This window comes from Falco rusticolus, chromosome 7, assembly GCF_015220075.1.
Source record: "Falco rusticolus isolate bFalRus1 chromosome 7, bFalRus1.pri, whole genome shotgun sequence".
Classification (NCBI taxonomy): domain Eukaryota; kingdom Metazoa; phylum Chordata; class Aves; order Falconiformes; family Falconidae; genus Falco; species Falco rusticolus.
In genome coordinates this window covers 5,686,877-5,713,141 of record NC_051193.1, presented here as the reverse complement: position 1 = coordinate 5,713,141, position 26,265 = coordinate 5,686,877, and the positions used below count along the sequence as shown (strand labels likewise).

General features: G+C 37.6%; 1 protein-coding gene across 4 annotated transcripts in view; it reads right to left on the bottom strand.

The window, feature by feature from the left end:
* Nucleotides 1-20,724, bottom strand: part of MEGF11 (multiple EGF like domains 11) — a 215,094-nt gene extending 194,370 nt beyond the window's left edge. For all 4 annotated transcript variants that reach the window (XM_037393890.1, XM_037393891.1, XM_037393893.1 and 1 more), the window contains exons 1-3: nucleotides 20,607-20,724; nucleotides 18,005-18,106; nucleotides 16,360-16,460 (exon numbers count right to left, since the gene is read on the bottom strand). In XM_037393890.1, the coding sequence (XP_037249787.1) occupies nucleotides 16,360-16,460; nucleotides 18,005-18,106; nucleotides 20,607-20,722 (319 nt within the window). In that variant the 5' untranslated portion in view covers nucleotides 20,723-20,724. The remainder of the gene's footprint in view (nucleotides 1-16,359; nucleotides 16,461-18,004; nucleotides 18,107-20,606) is intronic.
* Between the last annotated feature and the right edge of the window lie 5,541 nt (nucleotides 20,725-26,265).

Below are 26,265 nucleotides of genomic sequence, written 5' to 3'. Positions count from 1 at the left end.
CACCTGCCACAATTACGTTCTCAGCCTCTTTCCTAGAGGTGAAAGTGCATTTAGAGAAGAGTTTCATTCTAGAGGAGTAAATATAGAGTGATTTAACTTGCGTAAGTTTTGTTAGCTTGTCCAAAAATATCACTCATGTATTTATTTCACAAAAAGCAGAGCCAAAAATCCCCAATGTCTTGTGCTTGTGATGGAATGTGGTAACATTTGCAGTCGTCCTTTGAACCTGGAACGCTTCACAGCCACTGACCCAGCAAGTTCCATCTCCCTCACACTTCAGCTGGTGGAACTTTGTTGTGCCAGACAAGCAAATACCTTCAAAACAAAGACCAGTGTAATTACAAAGTCTAAAGGAACCCAGCAAAGAACACAGAAAACAGACTTCATGAACTGCACTCATTCATAGCAGCCTGTGCTGCTGAAGAGATGTGCTCGAGTGTTCCAGCATGAGTTTCCTGCGCTCTGCAGGCTTTTTGCCCAGGGCTTGTAGTGCAGCCAGAAGGTGATAGAAAGCATAAATAAATGTAGATACATTATAATAATGGAAAACATTACTAAATGAAGATACAGATGCTACTATATGACAACACAGACACAATGAGAAACACAGGAACTCTCCTGCAACTACACAGAATGAACTGTCTATTGTGACTGCTCACGTGTCAGAAGGACACTGCCCCATGACAGCAAATTCTTCAACATACTTTTCTTCTTCCCCTCTGTCCTACCTTAGGCAGTCTCTGCCAGTTTTAATTCGCTATATGGATCTTACCCAAACTCTGACCAATTTCAGTTACTTGCTGTGAACCAAGGTAGACCTGCACTTTTTCTATTATGTTGCTGGTATTTTAACTTCAGGTCATCTAATCAGTTTGCCCCATGCTTGATAGCTGTTAGACTATACAAAGTAGAAATTTAATGGAAAAGCTTATGTTTTCCTTCACTATTTAATATGTGTCCCTGAAACAATTTGGGCCATTTTAGCACATTCTCCCAGTCCTTCATTCCAGCTTTAGGGGAAAAAATATTTTTGTCAGGTCAAACAGCAGTTATCTCATGGGCAGTGGTTTCACATAATGCAGAGAGGTCAAAGAAGATGAGAAAAGATGAAAAAGATGCTTATCCCTTATCCATTAGGAATATACATATTCACTCAGGGCTACTCTGGTGTTTCCATCTTAATGTACTGGCCTGAATCTGGTTTGTGCTGAGTCTACAATAATAGCTTCATTAGATAAGCCTGTAGTCAGCTTTTGGCTAGATTCTTAGAATGTGCTCATAAAAGGGAGGTTTGATAGCAGGAGAAAGATGACTACAGCTAATGGCATCTACGTAGGTTTTCCTCATTCTTAGATTATTGGTTATTTGTGGAACGGAAGATTCCCTCTCTAAATTACTGACTATCTGGCAGGAATCATGCTGATTAGATGGTTTCCTGGATAATTGTTTCAATGAAGTGGGATAATAGTTCTTTGCATTTCTTAATGTCTGTTTCTGTGGTCATCACTCAGGAGAGATCCATTAATTTATCACCTCGGATAGCACTTTAATGTAGGGTTTAGCAACTTCAATAGATGAAGATATGAAGAGATCTCAAAGTCCAGTCAGGCTTTGAGGAAATTATTGTTTCAATGTATGGCAACCCTTATTTTTCATCTCCCTCTTGGTAGCTGATGAAAGTACTAATCAAAAACTAGAAAACCCAAGGAGACCAATGTGAGCAAAGGAAAGATGACACTGATGCAGATCATATAAAAGCAATGGGTCGCAAGATCAACTCCTTTTCCTGTAGGTGCAATTCCATCACATTTTTTGGCAGATTTGGAATTAGAGACTACGCATCTATGCAATCAGAACAGAATCAATGGTCTGTCTTGTCGTCTGGGACATGGGGAATCTCTGACCATTGCCTTAGCAAGATATTGATCTGTTCAAAATAGCAGCTAGGTTGTGTTATCCTCAGTCTTGATACCATGCCAAAGCTTAGGGAGTAGGCTATGCCAGAGATGACTTGTGAATGTCTGAAGTAAAAGAATTGAGGAGAAACATTTTTGAGGATTTTGTCTTCTCCCAGGAGCAGAATCTGACATATGTCAGTGTCATCACTGATAAAATCTCAGTAAATCCCTATATCAGTCTGCTAGGAGGTGAAGATTTGCTAATAAGCATAAAATCTACAATAGTTTCAGCTTAGATTTCTATTACCAGATAAATGGCAATCTGGGGCTCGATGACTAATGAGAAAGTGAAAACACAAGGCCTCCCACATTCTTGTCATAGCTAAGTGTCCCAGGCAGATGACACAGGCTGGTTTACAGGTCCTAGAATAATTCCAGCCAGACTTCAGGTTTTTAGACATTCAGGTCCCTCACAGGAGAAATGTTCACAGTTTACTGATCACTGGAGGATCTGGCACTGATAAGAATCTAGTTTAGTTCACGTTGCAATCTATTGCCTGCTGTAGGCCTTTACTGTAGGCAGCAGTTAGGGAAGTAAACTGTGCCAGGGGAAGGTCAAGGTGGAGAAGATACCACCACTTTTTCTACGCACCCTGAGAAAACCAAGACTGGTAGAACACTTTTTGGAATTGCAGTCTTGTAGTTCTGAGGAACAGCTGAGCTGGAGCAGCACACCCCTGAGAGGAATGCCATCACACCAGTGACCATAGAATAGTTCCAGTGGCAATAATTGAGGGGAAGGTTAGAGCCCTGCAAAAGGAGAGGTTGATGGGAATCACACATTTAATAGTGTCATTTTGATGCCCCGTTGGCTTCATCTGCCCTGGCAGAGGGAGGGAATGGGAGACAGTACTTACCATTTAATAATGTTTGAATGAGAGCTGAAAAGCAGCCTCCTTGTAGCAGCAAATGTCAGAAGAGCAGAACTGGGGTCAGTAAGCTGAAATGCTTTGTATCTTTGGCTGTGCGAATAACAGAAGAGCTCTGCAGCACTTCCGAGCACAAAAAGGGAACGGTGGAAAGGCATTGCAGGACTCATCACTGAAATGCATTTGCCCTGCAAAGTGGACAGGTTACAAGGTAGGGTAAAAGCAGCACTAATCCTTTAGTCTGTAGCTAGTCACAGCCGAGCTCTGCAAGAGGAATATGTGCAAAGGCACAAAGGAGTTAAGTTTAAAAACTAGGCAAATTCTGCAATGAAGACAAAGCATTTGTCTAATCCTTGATGTCAACAGATTCATTACTAATGTCACATACAAAGGGAAGACCTCAGACCAAGGTCAGAGATGACAATCACACAGGGATGTCTCCTGCTCACCCCCAGTGCTCCACAGAGGTCATGAGATACAAGCACCTGAGGTTGCTCTGTGGGGTGAAGAGTGAAATTCCATCGTCAGGTGAAGTCCTGACCACTCTAAGGTAAGTCCCAAATCACATACCATTTCTAAGGCTCGGTCTTTCTCACTGCCATCACAGAAAGTTAATCTGAGCCCACAGACATCTATTTGGAGATCAGCTACATATTGATAATTGTTGATCGTTAAAGGTCTGCAACTGATTTTATGCATTTTTCTGCTATTGCTTCAACTAGAAATAATCATTGCATTCTACCATGTTGAGAGGAAAGACTTCTGCTGAGATCAATTCTGCTGATCGATGTTCTAATACAATATCATTCTGTGGGATAATTTCAGCATTTAACTTATTCTGGTAAACGATTTCCATTGTGGGGTTCAAAACAATCATTATCACTAGTTCAAACTGCTAATGAGGTTAAGAGAGATCCTGAATCAGCAGAGCAGAATCTATGATCCAGGAAAGCTTTTCCCCTTCTGTGCCCTCTCTCTACTCCTTCCATTTTGGCAAATTGACCAACTCTTTCCAGCAATTTGTAGAAAATACATTTTCACTAGTTAATTTTCTACTAGAATTTGATTCATCCAACCAGCAAACTTAATGATAATTTGTCTGCAAATGTGCTTTATATTGCACCTTTACAAAAAGCATTACTATCTTTTCCTAAGTAATGTAGAAATATTAACATCTACTCTTTTGCATTGTCTTTCATTCTCTCTGACATAGCAGACCTCACTCCACTAGAATTAAATGCAGTCAAATAGTATTTGCCAGCAGGATGCTCCAGGTATTTTGAGGACAGAAGAGGAAAGAAGCAATTCTCCTGTGCCAAAACCAGTGGAAGTATTTCCCAATCATACCGTTCTTAACCTTAGGGCATATTTTTTTTTGTTGCCTGGGGGAATAAAAATCTTGACACGCTGGGGAATAGAGGAGAAGCTCATACCTAACTAAGATCCCTGGTCCTTTCAGCTTTCCTGCCAACATATGGAGAATCAGCCAAACATACCAGAAGAAGAGCAAGCATAACCTGATCTACCAAAATACCTGTGACGGCAGGTAGTACCAAACTGCACTCAACAGACTGCTGAAGGAATGACTGTTCTCCACTCATAGGTATGGGTATCTTCTTCTGAGTCTGGGCCCTCCTAGGAGTTGTGTTGGAATAGAATGTGAGCTGCCAGTTGCAAAGTACAAAGTTAGAAAAATTAGCTAGAAGTGGTAACTCAAAAATAAACAAACATTTCCATCATAAAAAGACTGGAGGAATGTAAGAGTGTCCTACAGCTGAGGAAGATGATAACTAAATTACAGATGAACAGGTAAGTACTTATATCACACATGGCAGAACTGTATGAAACTCACCAGTTATGGGATGGCATTTCTAGCTGAGTGAGCCTCACTATAGAAATTTTTCTAGCACATTACTATGCCTTGCTTCATATCACAGCTACCTCTGCTTTCCTGCTATGACTGTATCACTTAGACCAAGAATTTATGGGTTCCAATACTGGCTGAATAGCTGTTTGATTTAAGCAGTGATAGAGGAAGCATATGGGATAATGTCAAAGAAAATGAGCTATTATCAGAAAAAACATTTATAACACGGGCAAGATTCTCAGAGATGCTACAGCAGGCTGTCAGAGAGACATGAACAGGACTTTGGCCTAAACAGTCTAGTAAAATAACCAAGTCATCTTGCCTTTTTCTCTGAAAATCACCTCAAAGTTACAGCACTTGCGTATTTTGCTATTGGTTACCTACTCAGGGTATTAAGTGAATGTCTTTGTGTTCAAATTCCATCATATTACTGTTCCTGTGAAATGTTTATTTTTGGATCTGGTAGCATTGCTACATGTCTGCAATTGTCTGATTACTGACTTGCCCTGAATTGTGGGTCTTATGCCAAGAAACTTCTATTTTCTGTCAGTAAATGACACAGCTCCACTGCTGATTGATTTTCATAGGCAGAAGGTATGTGCTGTGTGTAAGACTGAGGACGGGTGCATCAAAAAGTTGTTCCTAAAAGATCAAAAGTAGATAGATGAAGACATCTGGACTGAATGATACTTCTGGCTATCTTTGCTGAGCAATGCAACAACTAATAAAACTAAATGACACCGATTCTCCTAGATAAATGTCAGTCCAGTAGCACGTTGAATAAACTATTGATCTTCAAACAAAATCTTTCTTAATTCTTATTCCAAATTTCATCCAGACAATCCAACAAAAACCCTTATTTTGTTTCTCTACCAAAACAGGATGAATATGGACAAATTTCTAAAGGCAAACCCATCATTGAAGCCAGGCTATTAGGTAGCACAGGCCCTAGAAGGCCAACACATTTCAGATTTCATTTAAGATCAAGCCACACACTGCAAATGAAGGTCACCCTAATGGAATCAAGGATAGAAGTATAGTCTGTTTGAAGATCATGTTAATGTATAAGCCACACTAACATTACCGGGGATGGAACATTTAAATGCAGACACTTTTCTCACATTTCAAAAGGAACAGAAGCAATGTGTTTCAGAGCAACTTACTGAAAAGAGCTGCAAAAAAGACCCCAGGAAACACATTAATGTATAATTTTGGGGGCTGATTCTCGTCTCAAGCCAGGAGTTCAATCTTTCTGTAACCAACTCTAGATTGCAGGGGGTCTGCTGATTTCGGATCAAGCCCAATTTCTCAGGAATGTCTAAGTGTCTAGAGAAACTTTCTACTAATAAGATGTGGTAAAATGTACTTTCCAACTCCTGTGACTTACACTGTTGCATGAAAACAGAAGATGGGAGCTGGAAATAAAAACTTTTACCTGCATTATCAGAATCCATTGAAGATGTCAGATGTCTACCCTTTACTATCAGGTAGATGTTACATGGCATTTGCGTAAAGAAAACCATCACACAGTATTTGGTGAAGAAAAAAAAAAGATCATTTTGGCTGCTTTTAAAAGGAATTCTATTTAAACTGTAAATTTTCCTGAAACGTGACACCTGTGAATGCAGGTGTAGTGATATCAGCTCCTAAGATATGTACCAGTGACTTGCTTCAGCAGAGCTTGTATATGCACTACACTGCTGTAACTGAAAGCCTCCTTTTGTTGCTTGCTATACCGAATACCAGGTTTAATTTCTTTGTAAGTGTGCTTGTAACATTTTATACAGTTTCTTGTTTTTAATCCAAAAAGTCTCTTTATTTGACTCAATTTGTATACTTTAGTTGTAAGCTTTTTCAAGTAAGGCTATCTTAGTTGTTTCGCACATGGATTTCTGGGCATTACAGTAATAAAAGTAAACGATAGTATGCAGAAAGGAAAAGTCTTGATAAAAAGAAGGAAAGCTTTGGGATTAAATAGACTGAAAATACCTCTTGACTTACTGCATCAGAGAAAGTGAGGTTTGTGAAAATGAATACCTACTTTTATAGAAATACTGAGCTTAAGATAAATTATTAAAAAACGTTTTGTGATCAAATTGACCACGGACTGAAGTTTCATGAAAAATTTCCCTGGAGAGCCTTAAAAAACCTTTAGTAAAGTGAAAAGCATATGCACCAATACAAAAATATGAAGTGAAATACTATACTTCTGTTACAGAAAGAAAAAGAGAACGTCTGTGTGAACAGTCAAAGAATACCTGGTTCTAGAGGAAGTATCCATGGCTGGTTAGAAGAGCTCTGTCTCTGATTAGCCTTTTTGAGATCTGATTAATACTCTTACACTGTACTAGAGTATGAAGTGTTAACAGATGCTTTTCAAGCTATCAGCTGACATCATCATCTCTTTCACTGAGAACAATTAGGGAACCAAAAGTGAACACCAATTTGCCAACTGACTATTGCAAACCTATGTGCACTTTGGGCACGTTTAGTTCACTCTTACTATTGATTTTGCTCTATCACGCTCCCTTTTTTTGTCCCATGAAGGATTCTTGCAATTTTGCTTCACTATCACTCATGTCACTAAAGTCACTCACGCAAATGTCTCAGGAAGATGCTTTGCTATGTAGAGATACAGAAATTAGTACATCCATATGAAAGCACAACTCAATCTGCAGATCAGATGTTCCTTCAACAGCAACAGTTAATGTTTGTTTTTGTTGAGATGTTAATGCTACTTTAGAAATGGTGTATATCCACAGTTCTCAGCCAAGTTGATGGAAACTGTAGCATTCAACACCTTTTAAAGCCAGGCTCCCGGTGCAAAAGTACAGTTTCAATAGGCAGAAGGTACTTATTTTCTAAAGTTCCACAGTGATCTTCTGCATAACTTGGCATCTTAGTATTTTTAAACTTTGGGCTAAATGATTTAGGCTTCAGAGTTGCAAGTACATTTTTTTAAACATACATAATTGTTTTCTACAAATTTTGAAGACATGGTCATAGCAGAGTATGATCTGTTTGCATTAAACTACAGAGTAGCTGGGCTATTTTTATAAGCTATCACATATTCATCAGATATTGTTGCAGTTGCAAAAGCAATTGGAAATTAATGGAATAACATGTCTTTAACCTACCATGAGACATGGAATACATGACACACAAGACAAAGCTAATTGGGAACAAAGGGAACTACAACCTCTTTAAATTCCTACCCTGTAAAGCCACTCCCAGGTATTACCTAGCATTTGAAAAACCAACATCAATAAATATAACTAGTTTGGCATTCTATTTCCTGTGGCAGGCTTGTGTGGTATTCCTAGTGTGAATGTCATCAGTATTTTTAAGACAGACTGCTAAAAGGACATAATAATTACAGATACAGGTTCCAAAAGTTTGCATAAAAGGAATGTATGCTATGCACAGGAAGATGCTGGAAGTGGTATATTTAAGCCTAACCTGCAGCTTTCGGGCCAAATTCCATCTGCGAAGTGATTCCAGTCAGTCTCATTCCTGTGATAAAGGAGATGGTGAATAGCTGAACGGTAAGTAAACACACCCAGGTAGCCAAATGCCTCCTCCTGCCTGCACAGGTTGGCGTATTTAGGGCATCCACAGCTGTTGCTATAAATGGCTGGGAGAGCAGAGGGTGACAGGGGCAAGACTGACAAACCCACAGCCACCCAGAGAACTGCTGATGTCAGCTCATCCTTTCCAAGGTTCTGAAGTGAGTGAAAAGTATTTGAAAAGAATGGTTCACATCGGCTTTCAAAGTAGTCCCCTGTCACTACTGAAACGAAGAGGTGGAAAGACCAAAAAAAACCCATAAGGAAATTTAATGAGGATCATATTGATGAGTATGTTTTATTAACTACAGTTTGACTGTATGCACTGGCTCTGGCTGGGATGGAGTTGATTTTCGTCATAGCAGCTTGGATGATGCTGAGTTTTAGATCTGTGACCAGAACAACACTGATAATGCTAACATTGTGAACAGTATTTGCACAGCATCAAGGCTTTCTCTGTTTCTCATGCTATTGACCCTTCCCAGCGAATAGATTGGCAGTGTGCAAGAAGTTGGGAGAGGACACAACCAGGCAGATGACCCAACCTAACCAAAGGGATATTCCATGCACTGTAATGTCATGCTCAGCAATAAAAAGGGAGAGGAGGGCCTTTTAGGAGACTAGCCATCTTTTGCTCAGTAACTGGCTAGTATCAATCTACACATAGGAGGTGGCGAGTGATTGCCTTTGCATCACTTGTTTTGTTTCTTCTTCCACTTCTATTTTGCTTATTAAATTATTTTTATTTTTTTATCTCAAGCCACAAGTTTTCTTTCTTCTACTTTTCCTTTCCTCTTCCCCTGTCCCACGGGGGGAAGTGAGTGAGAGTGGCTCTATGGGTCAGTGAGCAAGCAGGTACTGAGGTTAACCCACCACACTGTGCTATGCTATTATTCTATTGTTTGTACTTCAGACATTTATGGTTTCAGTCTTATAAAATGACTAGAAGTAAGGAAGAGGGGCAACTGGTGCTTACAGCTGGCATAGGTTGCAGTAGTTCTTTTTTTCATCAACAAGGCATCTGCCTTAGAATGCTCCCCCACACCTGACTGATGGCTTCCCAGACATCTAGAGTTAATGTGTGACAAAGACTCTGGAGCTGGTCAGGGGAAGGTCACAGCCAGAGGAAACTACAATAGAAAAGAAATGGAAAAAGATACTATCTCAGATTTTGTATGTACATCAGAGGCTCTTTTTAAAGGCCATCTAGATTTAGGTAACTTCTTTTCCTCTCTCTCTCCCCCCCTCCTTTTCTACCAGGCTTTAAAACTTCTTCAGAGCCAAGGGAAATAAATCTATTAAATGGGAGAAGGATGTAAAGGAGCAGTCAAGAAAACAACTTCAATTTTAAACATGTGTTTCATTTCATACATCTGTCTTCTTTCTGACCCTATTGATTTCAATAAGTTAACCCAGCTCACCACACGTCTGGACTACTAATGAACTTCAAACTCTTTTGGAGGGAAAAATCTTCTGGAGTTCTGTGCCTTCATAATTCGATAAATGGCAAGTGTGTTGTGTCTATATCTCCACTCATATATGGGGTGGATGGGATCTGGTTTTTATAAGCCTACACAAGTGAATGGATACCAGCGACATAGGAAGTTTGAGCCATAAAAGCTACTGCGGATTAGCATCGGTGCCCTCCACACCATTGTAGATCAGTGCAAACCAGCATTAACAACACTGAAGTGTATCAAAGCAGGAGAAGGAGGAAGGGGATTCCAAAAGGGACTCCAGACATTAAAGATGTGGAAGTGAGGATGAAGTAACTGAAGATACCCATTCAAACATGGTGGATTTGGGTTGATTTACAGCAGCTGCAGACCAACATGTCCTTGCTAAAAGTAAGCAAACTAATGGACTACATTTTGCATGGCTGTTTCTCTGAATTCAACAATGAACTCACACCTATGGTTCTTGTGCCTTTTTTCTGATCCTGCTGAAGCTTCCAGGCATCCAGGCCATTGGCATGAATACTATGAGTAGCTCTGGATCCAGTACCGCCTTCTGTGTCTACACCACAGTTTTCTTTTATACTGATCTGAGATTGCCTAAAGCAGCCAGAAAAGCTTTTTCGCGACTACACTAGCAATAGGCTAAATCTTCTTCTAACTATAATGCCTGCATAATTTTTCCTCTGATATTTATTAAGCCCCTTGAGACATTATATAGCTTCAGCATACTCTCGTTTCCAACTTCATGCTATTTTCATTCGTTTGTATGAACATTTTGTTTCTCTTCCCTCTACTGCATCTCTTCCAGAAGTCCTTCCCTTATTTCGTTACTGCTCTACAAGAGCATCTTTGCAAATCTATCAGCATCCAGCAGCCGACTGTAAATATAAAATGACTGATGGGAGATGAGAACTGATTTTTTCACCTTCCCATCAAAAAGGTCTCTCTGTTATCTTTAGGCTAAATAGTAACCCAGCATCTTCATCTATGCCACAAAATGAACTGGCCTACTTACAAGGCTGGTCTCCCTCTTCCTGTCCACACACATCTGCCTCCCAAGATGCTCACAATGAATAAGCAAAGGCCTCTCCTGCTTACAGAGCTGTGGCCTGCTCCACTGTGTTCTGTAAAATGGCATATTACACATTGGTATACAGCTTCTAGGTTACACTCTGCAGTACAGTAGTAGAAGCCGAATGCAGATAACCAGATCTGTTGCATGCTCCTTCTGTTGCTTTCCTATCAGCCCACCTGCTCATTAAATAAAAAACAGGGATTCCTCCCAGTCACCACACATGGTAAGAATGTTGCTGCTACTATGGCTATGACTACTACTATTACAAGCAAAATTTCTTAATTCTTGTGGAAGTTTCCCCTCAGATGGGAACACAGGACCCAAATTATTTGCCCCTGTACTGTTCACTGGAAAAAGATGTATGAAGTCTTCTTGAATGCATATAAAAGGAGAAATTTCAAAGCGTCCCCTATTGTCATTTCAACTCTATAATTAATAACCCTATATGCAGAATGGCCTTCCACCCGTTTTCTCACACTCATACATCCCAAATCAGAAAAAGAATGTCTCCTGATAGAAAGTATCTATGTACTGCTATATCATTTCCCTTAATTTATGTTGCATTATTGATGTACAGAATGCTGTACTTGAATAATGTAACAGTAAGGCTCTTACAGAAAGCACTAGCACCAGCTTTAATGTGTGTCTATAAAGATAAGAAAAATATATTTCCTAAGTCCAGCAGTTTTCAAACAATATATTTTCAAGTTACAGGAATGCTCACCATGAGGAATTTAAAATTGAGGTGAGAAGCAGGGGGACAACATTTCTTCTAAAATGTTAATGAGCTACTGCCTTATAAAGTGAAAAGAATCAACAAATCTGACATATGAACAAACACTATGAATATTCAGGAAGTTTAAGCCGCTGATTCAACATTTTCTAAGTGTGTACAACTTTTACATTGATCACATAAGCTATTATTTTTCTTTTCATCATAAGTACACTCCACTCTGGTGTTGGTGCATTGCTGTAACATATGCATTGAATTGCAAGTATTGTAATTCATCCAGATGGCAGGAAGCTTTGGAATTGTTACTCCTATGGTACAGATGTTTAACAATCTAGCCATATGGCTCCAATACGGCAGCTTTTTCAAAGATTACAAAAGCTACACTAGACATACAGCCTTGTACATTTGAGTGCAATCCTAAGGTATATTTGAATGTTCATATTGCTACAATATAAAGGCATACGTCATGCTATGAAGTTGGCACATCTATTGGAATTACAGAATTTATGAAAGAAACATTATTTAAAATCCCGAAAAGAATCAGATCTCAAATTTGCATAATTTCATCGTCAGCTATTAAAAGAACGTTCCTAATTTGTTTTTTAAATTCATTAAAGGTGTCAGACATAGGCTACCTGTAAAGATGCATAAATAACTACATGCGAATATAATAATGTCCATAACCTCTGGCCTGAACGAACTACCACTCCAGGTGACAAATTGATATTCAACCAGTGAGACCAAGATTTTCTCTATAAAAAGATTTGTCAAAGTCACAGGGCCCTGATGATGGCTGTAGCAATTGTAGCATGGAAAGCTGAATGTTGAGAAACAATCTGAGATCAATAATATCTTGGCCAAGAAAGGAAAGAACCATGAAATGGTCAATCTATAACTCTACTGAATTTTGGCAGGTTAGAATGACAGATAAATGGCAGCAAATAAGATTGTTAAATCACTAATCCTGTCATTATTACATCGTGTCACATTGTATAGATTTATACATTAGAAAAATAGTTTAAATTATGAGAGTGAAAGATAAAACTATTAAAAACTAAAATATCTCAATCTATGAAGAAAAGTTGAATTCTCAACTTTGTGTTTCATGGTTGGTTTTTTCTGCCAAAAAGTCAGACATAAGTAGATGTTCCTTGAAGTCCCATCTTTTCTCTCGTGCTTGGGTCTCTGACCCTTTGTTACCTAGAAGGAACGTCTCTTTTATATAAATCTGTTTTACAAGAATAAGATTAAAATGGACAGACTGAACAAAGCATTGGTGTCTCAGACAAAAATGTATCCATTTAGTACACAGGGAATCTTTCCACCTGACATATTCTTAAAGGGAAGTATTCAATTACCATCTACTCAAAGAGTAAAAATCACGAAAGAGCCATGTAATATTCCTTTTCTTTTTCTTTTCTTTGAGCTGCAAAGTATTCAGAGATGCTTTATCTACCACAGATATTAATCTACGCAATATCATTTTAAAACATCCTTATGAAAACCTTGAAGGGCAGCTGAACCCTATGGTTGTTTAAAAAAAGATTTTCTGCAGTTTATGCATTTGCACTGCCAAAAGCTTACCTTAGTAAATCATAGTTGCTCTGATTTACTACCCAGACTATGCTGTTTGTTTTCAGGGACAGCTCAGTGAAAAGCTATGTCATGTATAAGAACATTCAGAGAAGGGGAATCATTCTGCAAAACTACCAGTATGGTAGCAACCATTTCTGAGACATCAATGGCAAAAAAATGCAGATGTGCATTTCCAACATTTTCAGGTGGTATTTTTTGAATACCATTACAACCCAAAAATATTCCTAGCCCTTTATAGGCACAAAGACAGTTTCATACCCCAAAACTCTTTAGCCTAAGTACTAATGGGCTGGCCAGATGTATAACTTGCCAGTCAAGAATTTAAATTATTTGACCTTGTGCCTGAGTTCCACATTTTATGGGGAAGTAGCATACATAGATCTCAAAAAGGCAAAGAAGACACCAAAGAGTGGCAAGGTAAGAATATCTGGGTCAAACTGATTATTTAGAACTGAGGGTAGATTTTATTAGACCTAATCCATTTAGTAAGTTCCAACAGGAGGACAAAGATAACAACATGTATCTAATGTTCATTTCAGAAATAGTAAATGAGAAGGGAAAAGATCAAAACAGTAGCTGAAAGCCTTCACTCTTGCTTTAAAATCCAAGAAACCATCATTAAAAGATATTTAAACTCAGCCTTCTCTAGTCTAAACATGTCACTGTTAATTACAAAGCTATTTAACTTTTGCAAGAAATAAAGACTGCTATTAATGAAAGAAGAACCAATTAGCCTTTAATCTACAAACTGTTTTTTAATCAAACTTTCTTTTGATCATCAGATTCACTGCGGGATGTATTCTCTCCTCCCCATGTTGTAGTGGCTTCCATGATTGCTAATGGAACAGTCTTTAAAGGGCTGGCTGAGTGGGGAGGACTTTCTCTGCAGGGCTGGAGCTTCGTCCCTTCGCGTCAGTGGGGCTTAGCGGAAGCACTCTCACCTCCAGACTGTGCTGCCCTGTGACAGCACAGCCAAGTGGAATGGCTTTCCTGGTGTCTCCTGACATCTCTCTTGTCACAGCTGCCATTAAAGGAGCAGGCATTGAACATGTATGTCTAGAGGAATGTGGGACAGGAGTACTAGACTACCTTGGTACAAAATGGCAGAAAATACCACTTTAAAGAAAAGAAAGAAATGGGAAAGGGAAGGTAAGGAAAGAGGCAAAAGCAGGGAGGTGCCACCAGGAATGAAAATGGTGTTCAGTGCTGACTGCAAAGAATGAGTAATGGAAGAATTTGCTTGTTGGCACAGGAACATATTTTGGAAAAAACAATGCAAACCAGAACCAATGACACCAGGGCTTGATGTGTTAGAAACAAAAGAGATGACATGAAAAGGATCACATTAGCTAGATGTTGTCCCTTGAATGGCAGTAGGTTGCAGGGTCAGAGGGCTTCGATGAGCTTTTTTGTTTGTTTTGCTATATGGCTACTTGTGATATCAAAACAACAAGACCAAGTATGTAGAATCAATCATGATGGAGAACTTCCCCCTTTACCTTATTTCTTTCTCAGCTGCACTTGCTGCTCAGATCTCTCTGAGGAAGGATAGATAGAAAATGTCCCTGAGGCATGCACTTTGCATTTATTATCATGCAAATAATGAAATATGAGAACCTGACTCCTGTACATGTGAACAACAGAGAGAATATAACTATTATATGCACTGTGTCAAACATGAAACTCCTGGTCTAACCAGATACCTGCTGTCTGTTCTGTATTAACAAAACTTTGGTGTATGGTGTATGCTGTTCTTCTTCCACAATACAAAGACAAAATCTGCCTGGTAGCAGCAGAGCTCTTGAGCATTAATACTAAGAAAAAAGCACTTTAAAATAAATGTTGTTGCAGCCAGTATGGCAATTAACAATTAAAATTAAAAAAAATAATCAATAGATTGGAGAGAGAAAAGTGAAAATAAATATGTTCTGTGCCAGACAGGATTTTGAGTTACAAAATTCAAATTGGTAATAAAAGGATGTGGAACAACTGTTGAAATGATATTGACAGTTGAGAAATTTAAAGGTAAGCACATACTTAACATAGGAAGGATTTTAGCAAATATAATAGGTTACATTAAATGTTTATCAGGACTCGCAGTACTTTGCACTTCAAAAGATCAAATTATTACTCTCTGTAAAATCAGGATAATTCTAACGCCTTATCTCAAAGGGCTGGTAATTTTTCACAGTCTAAAGCCCCTTTAAAGTAACTGTTTGGCGTAAAGGTCATTTAAAATGATGTTAGGGCCCATGTTTTTGAGGTGCTCATATATTATAAGTACAATACAGGTACTTAGATAAAAACACCAACAGGACTCGACAGAAATAGCTTTAAAGCATTATATGTCAAGATATTTAAAGTTAGCTGGATAATTGTATCACTTTCATATTTAAATTATTCTATGGCATTCTAAACCTGTCAATAAAATTCGAATTCTGATGCTGATCAAAACCTCCTTGTGTTTTTCTCATGTCATAATCCCATTCTAATAAGACGTAGACAAGACAGCCCCAGCTCCACACTCCTTTACAGCAAAGTGTAGCAAATGTGTTCTGTCTCCAAGTACTTAGAAAGTTGCAATCCTGAAAACACGTGACATTAATGTACAGGACATTTTTAATTAACAAAGCTCTTAGGCATTGCTGAAAGATCCATTCTGCTTTTTGCTCCCCTCAGACTGACCTAACACGCTCCAGAGCTTTTTATTTACTTACACAGTGTAATTAGGACAAAGTGCTTCTGACATTTGCAAAGCTTTAAAAAGAGCAAAATTATTGACAGGAACTGTGTGAAAAACAATAAAATTTTAACTGTTCTTACCTGAAGTAAGAGCTCTCAAAGTTAAAAGCCAAAAACTTTACACTGCTTCTTAAACTATGTAACAGTTTATTCCTAAGAGCGTTCTCATTCCCCCTAATTGTTTAACATTAGTGCATACTTGCATATATTACTCCCTAACGTAAGGTCTGATTCATGAAAGCACTCAGGAACTTGATTAACTCCCTCCCCAATGATTTCAGCAAAATTTTACTTAGGTACTTGAAATACATATACCTGAAATGACCTAAAATGTTCTGTATCTGCACTGCTGACTGAAATCAGTGGGAACTGAAAAATCTTAGCAGCTCTGAAAATCAGCTCTTAATATTACTACTGCAATACATCTTTAATTTGTCTACAGCTCCTCCAAAAATGACTTTTAATTGTCACATCTGAATCAAAGCTCTGTACATACGTATACAGTAGTCTCCACTTTCATAATATCCAGGGCAGCACTGAGATCTTCGCCGATACATAGTTCTTAGTCCTCTTCGATATGCTGTTTTATAACTTATTCTAAATTGCAAGACAGAAAGCCATTTGACAATATTGAAAATCAATGCCTACTGTTGGAATTATATTTGTGTTAAATTATAGTAAGGATAGCATTCAATAATTATTTTAAAATGCATGAAAGCTTTTGATATTAAAAGCCACAATAAAAAAAAAATCAATACTTGTTTTGAAACTTGAAATATAACTTGTATTATAAACACAATACTCATGACAGTCAATCACCATAGCCCTTCCTAGGACTGTTATTTCAAAAAATTTCCTCAATCCTAAATCAAGGGCAAGGAGTTTCTTCAAGAATAAATGATTCATTTCTGCACATCAGCAAGGTCAGTTATCATCAATGGAATGAACAGAACCTTCTACAGAGACCACTGTGCCAGCATGCTACACAAGAAACCACCATAGTGGAAACTCCTCTCAATACACAAAGTGTGAAGTTAACCCCAAGTGATTTCTTCCTACTTGCTAATCCTCCCAAGGCACTAATGCCTTGCAAAATGATATTATAGTTCCAATTCAGTATTTAAAGCATGTTTTCCCCACCACAATATACAGTCCACATAAATTAAAAGGTGTTAAGTATTCTGTAGCTTTCTAGACTTACTCATAGCATTAGCAGTGATACCACACTAGAAAAGGAATATTTAATAGAGAATATTTTAACAGTTAACACTTCAAAACAGTTTTGTTCATGTTACTTTATTTGAAATTGCCTAAATTGAACAAAATCTATTGTCCCTCATGTTAGATAAACTGGTTGAATTTACACTGCTGCATTCCAGTCTACGCAACAGTCCAGAAAGCACTGCCTCTCTTTTCAATTCCACATATTGTAAAGCAGAAGCTAAAACACAAAACCCCAGCCAGACTGGGAAGGTGCTGAACAACCTCTTTGCTACTGAATGCATGAAAGTTAAGGTAACAATTAACTTGCTAAAACTCCCTTGAAAGATTGCAAATATTAGTGGATGCTTATTAGGATACTTTTCTGCTGGAAATCAGAATGAATACAACAGCGATATCTCGCAGCCTGGGAAAAGTTAACTCTTCGGTATCAGCTTTCATTTAGTGCTAGAAATGGACCCATCCTCATTTTACCTGATTTTCAATACAGATTTGGGTGCAGTATTTCAAATATGGGTCCATTTATAATTATCACTAACCTCTGAGTGCCTGAATTTTCAAGACTTAGGAGCTGCAGGGACTTCCTACCATCAACCTGGATATGCAATGATCACTTGGAAAAGATAGTTGGTCATGTTTGATCATGTAATAAACACTTCCAATCACATGGCAGGGTGAACATCAAGGATACATACCCCTGAATGGCCCTGTAAGAGACTGACTACCATTAATCTCACTCCAATTTCATGCAAAAATCTACTTCAACCAATGCCCTAGAATGCCAAACACCCTGGCTATTGTACTAAAATACATCTTTCTGTATATATCATTAGAATATGACAAAAAATTGGATAAATAAAAGGTACATGAGGAGATAAAAAGGAAAAATAAAAGTAAAATTCCTGGGGATTAGCTCTTACCTATGTCTAGTGCACTTGAACCAGTTCAGTATGTCAGTACATCTTGTATAATAGATCTGATCAAAAGGATGAGCATAAGATTCCTGTACTGTCACAGCGTAGCTAGGAGTGGACAAGAAAGAAAGTGAAAAGCTGTTTGTTGCAACATGAAAAGCTTCAGTTTCTGTATATGGTACTCATCTAAAAACAGTATGAAAAATAATTAAATCAATAGTCTTACAAACTTGGGGCATTATCAAAAACCAGAAAAGGGCTTCCTTCAACCACAGGTCTTTCTGAAAATTTTGAAAATGCTTCCAGCTTGGGCTTCATAACTGAAATAGGCAGAGAGATTTCAGTCTGAGTAATAAAACCATTCCCTTCTGGAAAAGAAACTTAATGTTGCTAAAATTCATGGTAGTTTAGAAGGTGAAAAGGGCATTTGGATAACTTGATAGTGCAAATTTTAAAAGAGAGGAATGCACCATGTTTTTAAAATGTCTCAGTTGCCTTACGACTGATTTTTTGTTTGAATTCCACAATGCTAATAACAGCTCATATTAACAGCACTGCCGCATTTTGCTAGCATGATGTGATGCTCACACTTCATTTTATGATGAAGCAGCATCATTACTTCAAATATTGGGTGCACCAAATAGGATCATTTGTAAAAGGTTGAAGAGTGTTTATTTTTCTGCACAAATTTAATCCTTTTAATTTGTAGCAAAAATAACCTCAGAACTATCAGAAAACTGTAACATGAGTTAACTGGTATCTAGTTTTGGAGCACTTTGACATACAGTTAGAATGGGGTTGCCTCTCTTTGTACAAATGAATAGACATAAACAAAAACTGGGCAAATCGATTAAAAAACACAGAGCTCCAACAATACTAAGATTTCAGTGTTCTCCTCCCCAAAAGACTACTTATTCATGCAACAGGTACTACATTAATTACTATTATTATAGTGAAAGCGTCCAGGTCTCTTACATGATATAGGAACACAAATCTTATTGACTTGTTAGTGTCAGTCATTTTAGAACACTGTATCGCCCTATAGTAAGTGTGCACTGCTTAAGAGACTCAATCTTGGGGCCTGATCTTGAAACAAGCTCTACTTTATCAGATCTACGATATCTTTAGAGAATGATACTGAAATCATTCTAGGCAGGGTCAAGACCCAGGAATTAGATCCTTCAAGTCATTCATTACATTGATTGTCTTAATCCTCCAAGTGATTTCCTTCTCATCAGTAGGACTGCTGATGTGATTAAGCCCTGTGAGATTGCACCCGTAAAGTAATACCAAAATATTTGCTTGGAGGATCTGATTGTCTTGAAATCAAACATCGGACTATTACTGCCCTGCTAGCCATGCCCCTTCTAGACAAGCTGAGATTCTACCAGGTGTTGCTTTTGCCCTTTATTGTCAAACCCAGCAAACTGTGATAACGTTTTTATTTCTACTAATCCCAAAATGTAAAATATTTATATTGCTCATTGTTAATGTAAGACAGTAACACTTACAAATGTTGATTATTATTTTATGATTCCATTTGTTATCCAGCAATTGCCCTAACAATCTTTTCCCTTTGATTTATTAACATCTAAGTAACAAAGTCATCTTGGTCAGTACAACCAATCAATTTTGGTATTTAATTTTTGTTTCTTCTTGATTGGGTCTCTAGGTTGCTGACTTTCTTCAGACAAAATCAATATTTTATTCCTGTGCTCTGAATGCATTTCACCTCACAACACAGACTGCAAAATCCTCTTCCTGTATAGTCTTTTCTTTGCAGTTGCATTACGTACAAACAGTTAATTCTGTAATTAAGGCCTCTAAATTCAAAACACAGTGCCATTAAAGTATGATTGCATTTTTGCTCTTGTTAAGGGGTTTATTTTGCTAAAGTGTACAGTATTGCATATTTGCGTGGAACTAAACCACAGAACATTACTGGAGGTTTAGCAAATTAAACTTAAAGTGTACAGGAACTTTAGTCTCTGCAAACAGACCCTGCATAAATGTGAACCTATCAAAGCTAGCGGGTTTCTATGTTCTCATAAGAACTGTCCAGCACAGATCCACTTTTAGGAGTAGGACACTGTAACAATAGAAAGAACAAGAATTACTGGGGCCTTTAATTCTCAGTGCTTTCATGCAGATACTCTTTGATGCTGACACAAACTTGGCAGACACAGCCACAAAGTTCAGGACATACGCAATAAGCCTGCATGTTGCAGCAGGATGGGCTTAAAACTTAGTAAAAAACTCTAACAGTCTTGCCTGACAACAACTGGAAAAAAGCAAGACAGCCACCATTTCTCTAGGTCTCTCCATGAGTGCAGTCCTCCAGCTGAAACTATGGAGGAGCTTTCCAAAGCACAGCTCAGCAGACAGGTGACACAGGGGTATGCCGTCTGTACCACCAGCTTTAGAACCAATTCTTTGGGATGATCCGAATCCTCAAAGGCACCCAGAAGTACTATTTCTGTCATGCAAATCCATGGTCTTTTGTGAGGCAGGGTGATATTTAGCAAATTATAGATCTTATTTTGCCTTTTAAATGTAAAAATCTGAAACAGCTAGTAAAAAATATAAATGTTGGCATGTTATACATTACCTTTCCCAATGACTACAAACATTTGGATCATCTGGATTTAGGGACAGAGTAGTTCTGAGCAGAAAACACAGAATAAAGCCTTTTAGAATCTGCTTGAACAGCGTATGTGCCACCATTGTTGTATCTAGATAAAGAAAAGAAAGTATAGCCATTAAAGACAATTTTGAAGAAAACATCCTTCTAGGCCTTTTCATCCCTGCTTTTGTGCAAATCCAAATACTGTGGAGTTATTTACAAACTGAAATACTTGAAAAAGCAAACAACTAAACAGTAAATTTTTATATAAGTACAAATGCATTCTAAAAGGAATTTATACATTTAAAATTACTAAAACCTATTAATTTAATGATTAAGCCACCTGAGATATCAATACCCCCAATGATTCTTCCAAAGAACATTTCTGACTGATCATTTTTTTGCCTGGCTGTCTGCACCAACAAAATAAGTAACAAGTATTAAAACAATCTATTCTTCCATTAACCTATAGGCAAATGGAAGAATACTCAAATACCCCCTTTGATTTATTTAAATGAGTTTTACACATGTCAATATATTAGGCTAGATCTGAGACATATGTTTATTAGATGACTGAAGGAAAATCAATCCACTTTTCAAGTCTTAGAGGGGAATCACTTGAAATGACGGAGGCCAACATATTGGGTCACATTATGCAGAACACTAAACATGAAATAAAAATATTTGAATTGAAGCTAGAAACAGATTGTATAAAATTAGGTGTGGTCTCTTCATCACCTTACAGTTCATCTATTAAGTGTACCAACTTATATCTACTTATTGCTCACCGGGGGCTTTGAAACCCAAGTCATGGTGTTTGCCTAGAGGTTCCCAATGACATCAGTCAAAATTACAAAACAGTTAGGAAACACACAGCTGCTTCTAAATGTAACTGTATCAGAGGTGTTAATCTGTTAAACATTAAGTCAGTAAAAAATATTTTTAGATCTCCATTTCAGGCATTTACATCGTCACATAATCCACCATTCAAATCAAAAGTCCCAGAAATTGTTCTTGGCAACAAGACTTTCCTAAAAATAGACTGAATCCTCATGTGATCATCTAAAAACCACATGGCTCATTGCCTCTTGGTCCAGAACAGCAAAAGGGATGTTAAGGGGTTTGCTCTGCATGGCACTGATATACAGCCCAGCATAAAGAAGTCATCAGAAAGCAGAATGAACAGCAGAGGGATAGCCAGGAAAGCTGATCTGAAATTACCTCCCAATTCAAAGCCTTCTTAGCTAGTTCAAGGACACCCATTGCCTTTAGTGGATTCGAAGTCAAGTTCCCAATGGGAATAATAGCTCATCTTTTAAATTATTCCTAGAGCTCTGCTAAACCCGAAGATAGGCCTTAAGCCATGTAAGCCATATTAATGTTAATTAACATGATTTAATGTTAATGTTCCTCATGAAATGGATTTAAGTCTATGAGTGACCATTCTCTACCTGCAGGCTGTTTCAAACTCCCATGGCAACAATGCAAAAGCTTACTCTGGAAATTAAGTAGGCTGACGAGATAAGGACATGAGAGGTATCTCTGTTTATTGAAAAGACATATGATAGACTTGTCCTAGACTCTACTTCCTCCATGGAGGAAAAGTGCCTTGAATGGCTGACCTGCAAGTGCTCATGGGACAAAAGATCAACAAACCCAATGTCCAAAATCTCAGAGCTTGTCTGAGAGTAGAATCGAACTTTCTTTTAACGTATCATGTACCAACAGATGTGAGCTACCCAAGTATGAGGCTCAACAAAAAGACAGACAGCCCTTTAATAAAAAAAATTCAAAAAATGCCTTTAATGTATTACACTAGCTACCATTAGAACAATACCAAAGTAGAGAGGACAAGTTTTTCTGAGCACTGTATTTATAAGTTGCAAAAAAACCCCAAAACACCCCTTTCTTCATTCTCTACACCTTTGGTACATGGCAAGACTGAAAAAATAGGACTAGAGAAAAGCCTGCTTCTAATCAACAGAAATGGTCAAAGAATGAACAGGGCAGAACTGCTTGAGAAATACAATCCTTAAGAAAAGAGTGTGGGTGTGGGTGTGTTCAATCAAAACATAGTTCTGTGCTCAGTTTGTTAACTCCTTCAGAACATCAACTGCCTGGGTTTATCCCTAAATTAGAGGCAGAAAGACAGTCTGACTTCTACCTAGCGAAGTTTTCACATTTAACTAAAGCAGCCATATATTTGAATTCTATAGTTCTCAGAGATCTCAGTTTGTTCTTAAAGAAAACAATGTATCAGTTTAGTTTTAAACCGAACAACAAATCATCATTTGAAAGAAAGAGGTTCAAAATTGCTAAGCTTCTAATGCTAATGCTATTTTGTTATCTGTTTATAAATGAACTGCTTTGTGCAATTAGTTTTCTAACTTTCTAAGTCAGATCGTATATCAGAAACATCCAACTCTCCAAATACAGCAGAACCTCATTCATCTCAAGTGCCTCTTTTTCTAACTCAAATGAAATATTTCACTTTGATCACTGTTAATAGAAAAGACCTCATACCAAAATGGAATGGTTGCTATTACAAGATTCAGAATAAAACTCTAAAAATAGAAGCACATATATTAAAAACCAACATCAAAAAAGAATCCAGTAATGACATTTAACACACTTTTTTCCCCAGCTTTTATTGCTCACTGTAATACATACTACATTCCTGCACTGCATTTAATGTTTGGAACATATTCTCCAAGGCAGCAGCATCAGCCTTTCAGGGGGACAATGCCTGTAACTTCATTAAAGAAATAGCCAAATTATATAAACATTTCCAATGTCTGTCACTGCCACTCTCCTGAGAACAGGCAGCCTTTCAAGCTTAACAAGAAAATAAATGACACACAGGTCCTCTGTGCTATCCCTAAATAGACTCTTAACTTTTTGTCTTTCTAGGCCTGATTTTTCTTTTCAGGGGTGAAAGAAGTCAATTTAGGTGCAATTTGGCAAAAAAAGAGGGTCTTCCAATCCAAAATATTATTTGGTGATTTTTTGCAAGTGCCTCACTCTCTGTTAATTATAACTGATTAGGTTAAGTATCTGTTACTCATTAAGCCATTTTCACATATCTTGCTACTTTTTGAATATTATTTCAGTATTTCACCTACAATATTGATACAGGTCACTGGTTCCATCACAAAAGCAAGCAAACACACTTTCACTGTTAAGCCCCAGATCTTAGCTATAGAAAAAGTAATAGTTTTGACATATTTGTCTGTGGATTCACTTTACAAAAATCTTTATTAAGGAAACTGTTGGGGTTTGTAAAGTGACCAGAAGATGTAGACAACCCTTTAAACTGGATGAAGTACAATGAAGTGTGGACAAAAGTAAGTTTGTTACTCTCTTTTGCAGTTTGTACAACATAAACTGAAGACGACAGTACCCCACAAGATTACAACCCACATGCAAAGAAAATAAGACTCCAAAGAATCCTTGTTGGGTGAGGCAAGTATCCTCTAAAGTTTTCTCTAGGTCTTGAGGACCTGGGTTTGGTAATATTCTTGTGAAAGAGGACTAGTGTATACTTTAAATGGTTGGAAGAAAAAGGAAAACCAAAACCAAAACCACAGATTAAATTTCTCCTCTGCTTCATTGCATGACAGACTAGAAAATTTAACTAAAAATGACCACTCTAAGAATTGCCTGTTCATGGGCAGAAGTAATGGAACATTTCATTTTGACATTTCTGTCATAAAATATTTTGTAACATGACTTTGACATGAAATTCAAACAGAATTTCTAGTCCATGACAGAATTCTAAATTTAATGCTTTTCTCTCAATTTGGGATGAAGTGGGTTCTAAACTAGGCAAAAAACCCTCATATGGTGTCCAGCTGTTATTAGGGAAAACATCTACAGAAGTATCTTTCACTAGGATGCAATGTTCTTAAATCCTTATATACCTTTGAAGATCATTCCTTTAGATGTCTAAATGTATATGCAGTCAACTAAACCAAGCTAAATTTTTCCCACAAATTTTGATGCAATGTATTTAACAAAGAACCATTTTAAAAAGTCTTACCTCAAAGTGCTAAAAAATCCTAGTGGATCCTGTTTTTACAGACTATCAGCACATGAAGACACACAGCACATTAAGAGGATAGCAGAAGAAAGCTCTTCGGAAATTGCTTGGCCCTGTCCTGTAAGGAATCAATTTGGAAAACAGAAAACGTATGGAGTCAAAGAAAGTGTGTTTGGGGGAGCAGAAATAAATTAAGACAGAAATAAGATAAACCATTCCAAACGATTACATATCATAATTGTGCTATCAGACTGAAGGCCACTATCCTGCTTTCAGCCACAGCAAATACCTAGAAAAGAGTGTAAGATGACTGCTGACAGTAACAGATCATTTTTAAACCTTTCTAGCTTCCAGCAGTTTGCAACTTTGTGACTTCCTCTGCCACAAGTGGTATCTTTGTGTTTAATCGCATGTGATAGATTCTATTCCAATAATTTGTCTAACAGTTTTTGGTCCACTAAAATGTAAATTTCAACCCCCTAAATTTAAATTTTAGTGCCAATAACATCCTGTGATGGTCTCACATCTTAGCCACATACTGTACGAACTACTTTGTTTTTCCCTCTGCCTCCTCAATTTGACTCCTCCTTGCTCCTCTGTTAGAAATCAATCATTGATTCTCAGACTTTGTTTTCTATCATTTTCTATCATACAAACAACTTGGTTTGTCTTCTTTAATATTGCAACAAGAAAGTTCAGTTTCTTTCAGGAAGTTTGATGAAAGACCTTGCAAAAGCCTTCTGGAAAGCTAACCAGATCTTCTTGATCCACATGTTTACTTCAAAGAGCTTTAACAACTTGTGAAGCCTTTACAAAGCCATACTGATTCTTCACAACTGTATTGTATTTATCAAGTAATTATCCCTAATTCTGTTCTTTATTTTAGTTTCTACCAAATAGGAAAATCTAGGTGCATCAAAATTAAAATGTATTCTAGTATTTCTGTATGAGCAATTGAAGAAAATGCAAGAGAATAGTTAAGCCAGAAAAAAAAAAGTTGGATTTCACTGAAGAAGCATTAAAGTGACTGAGTGTTTGCTGATTACACTATTTTAGTCTCTAAGTAGTAGCAAGCTTCCAACAAGCTGCCCTCTGTGGCATTCCTCCTTCTCATCCCATCTGAAATTTTCATGATAGTTTAGGCAAGGGATCATTTAAACACACACTTCATTTGGCTCTACATCAGATTTTGTTAGAAACAAGCTGTTATGAAAGCTAAATGAGGCCATGAGTTTCAAAACTGATCAGGATTTTTTTGGATGTCTCACTTTGTGATTAATAACTTGAGATACCACGAAAGGGCTAAATAATATGCAGAGCTCAGAATGCATGCTAAGAAACAGGTGGTTTTAATCTGGGCAGGCAAGAACTAAGCCACTCAGACTCACTAATCACCTCTAGAAATTGTTGCCACAATCAAAAGAAATATTGCCAAAGACAGGTTGTGGTTTTGTTTTGGTTTTAATGAAAATTAAAGCTGTTTTAAACAGATAAACACTTCCAGTAAGGCTCAGGTACTGAATACAAAAGCACTGACAATGTGATTCTTGTCATCTGAGCACAGAGAAATTCAAGTGATAGAAGAACTAGCAGAAACACCAGACT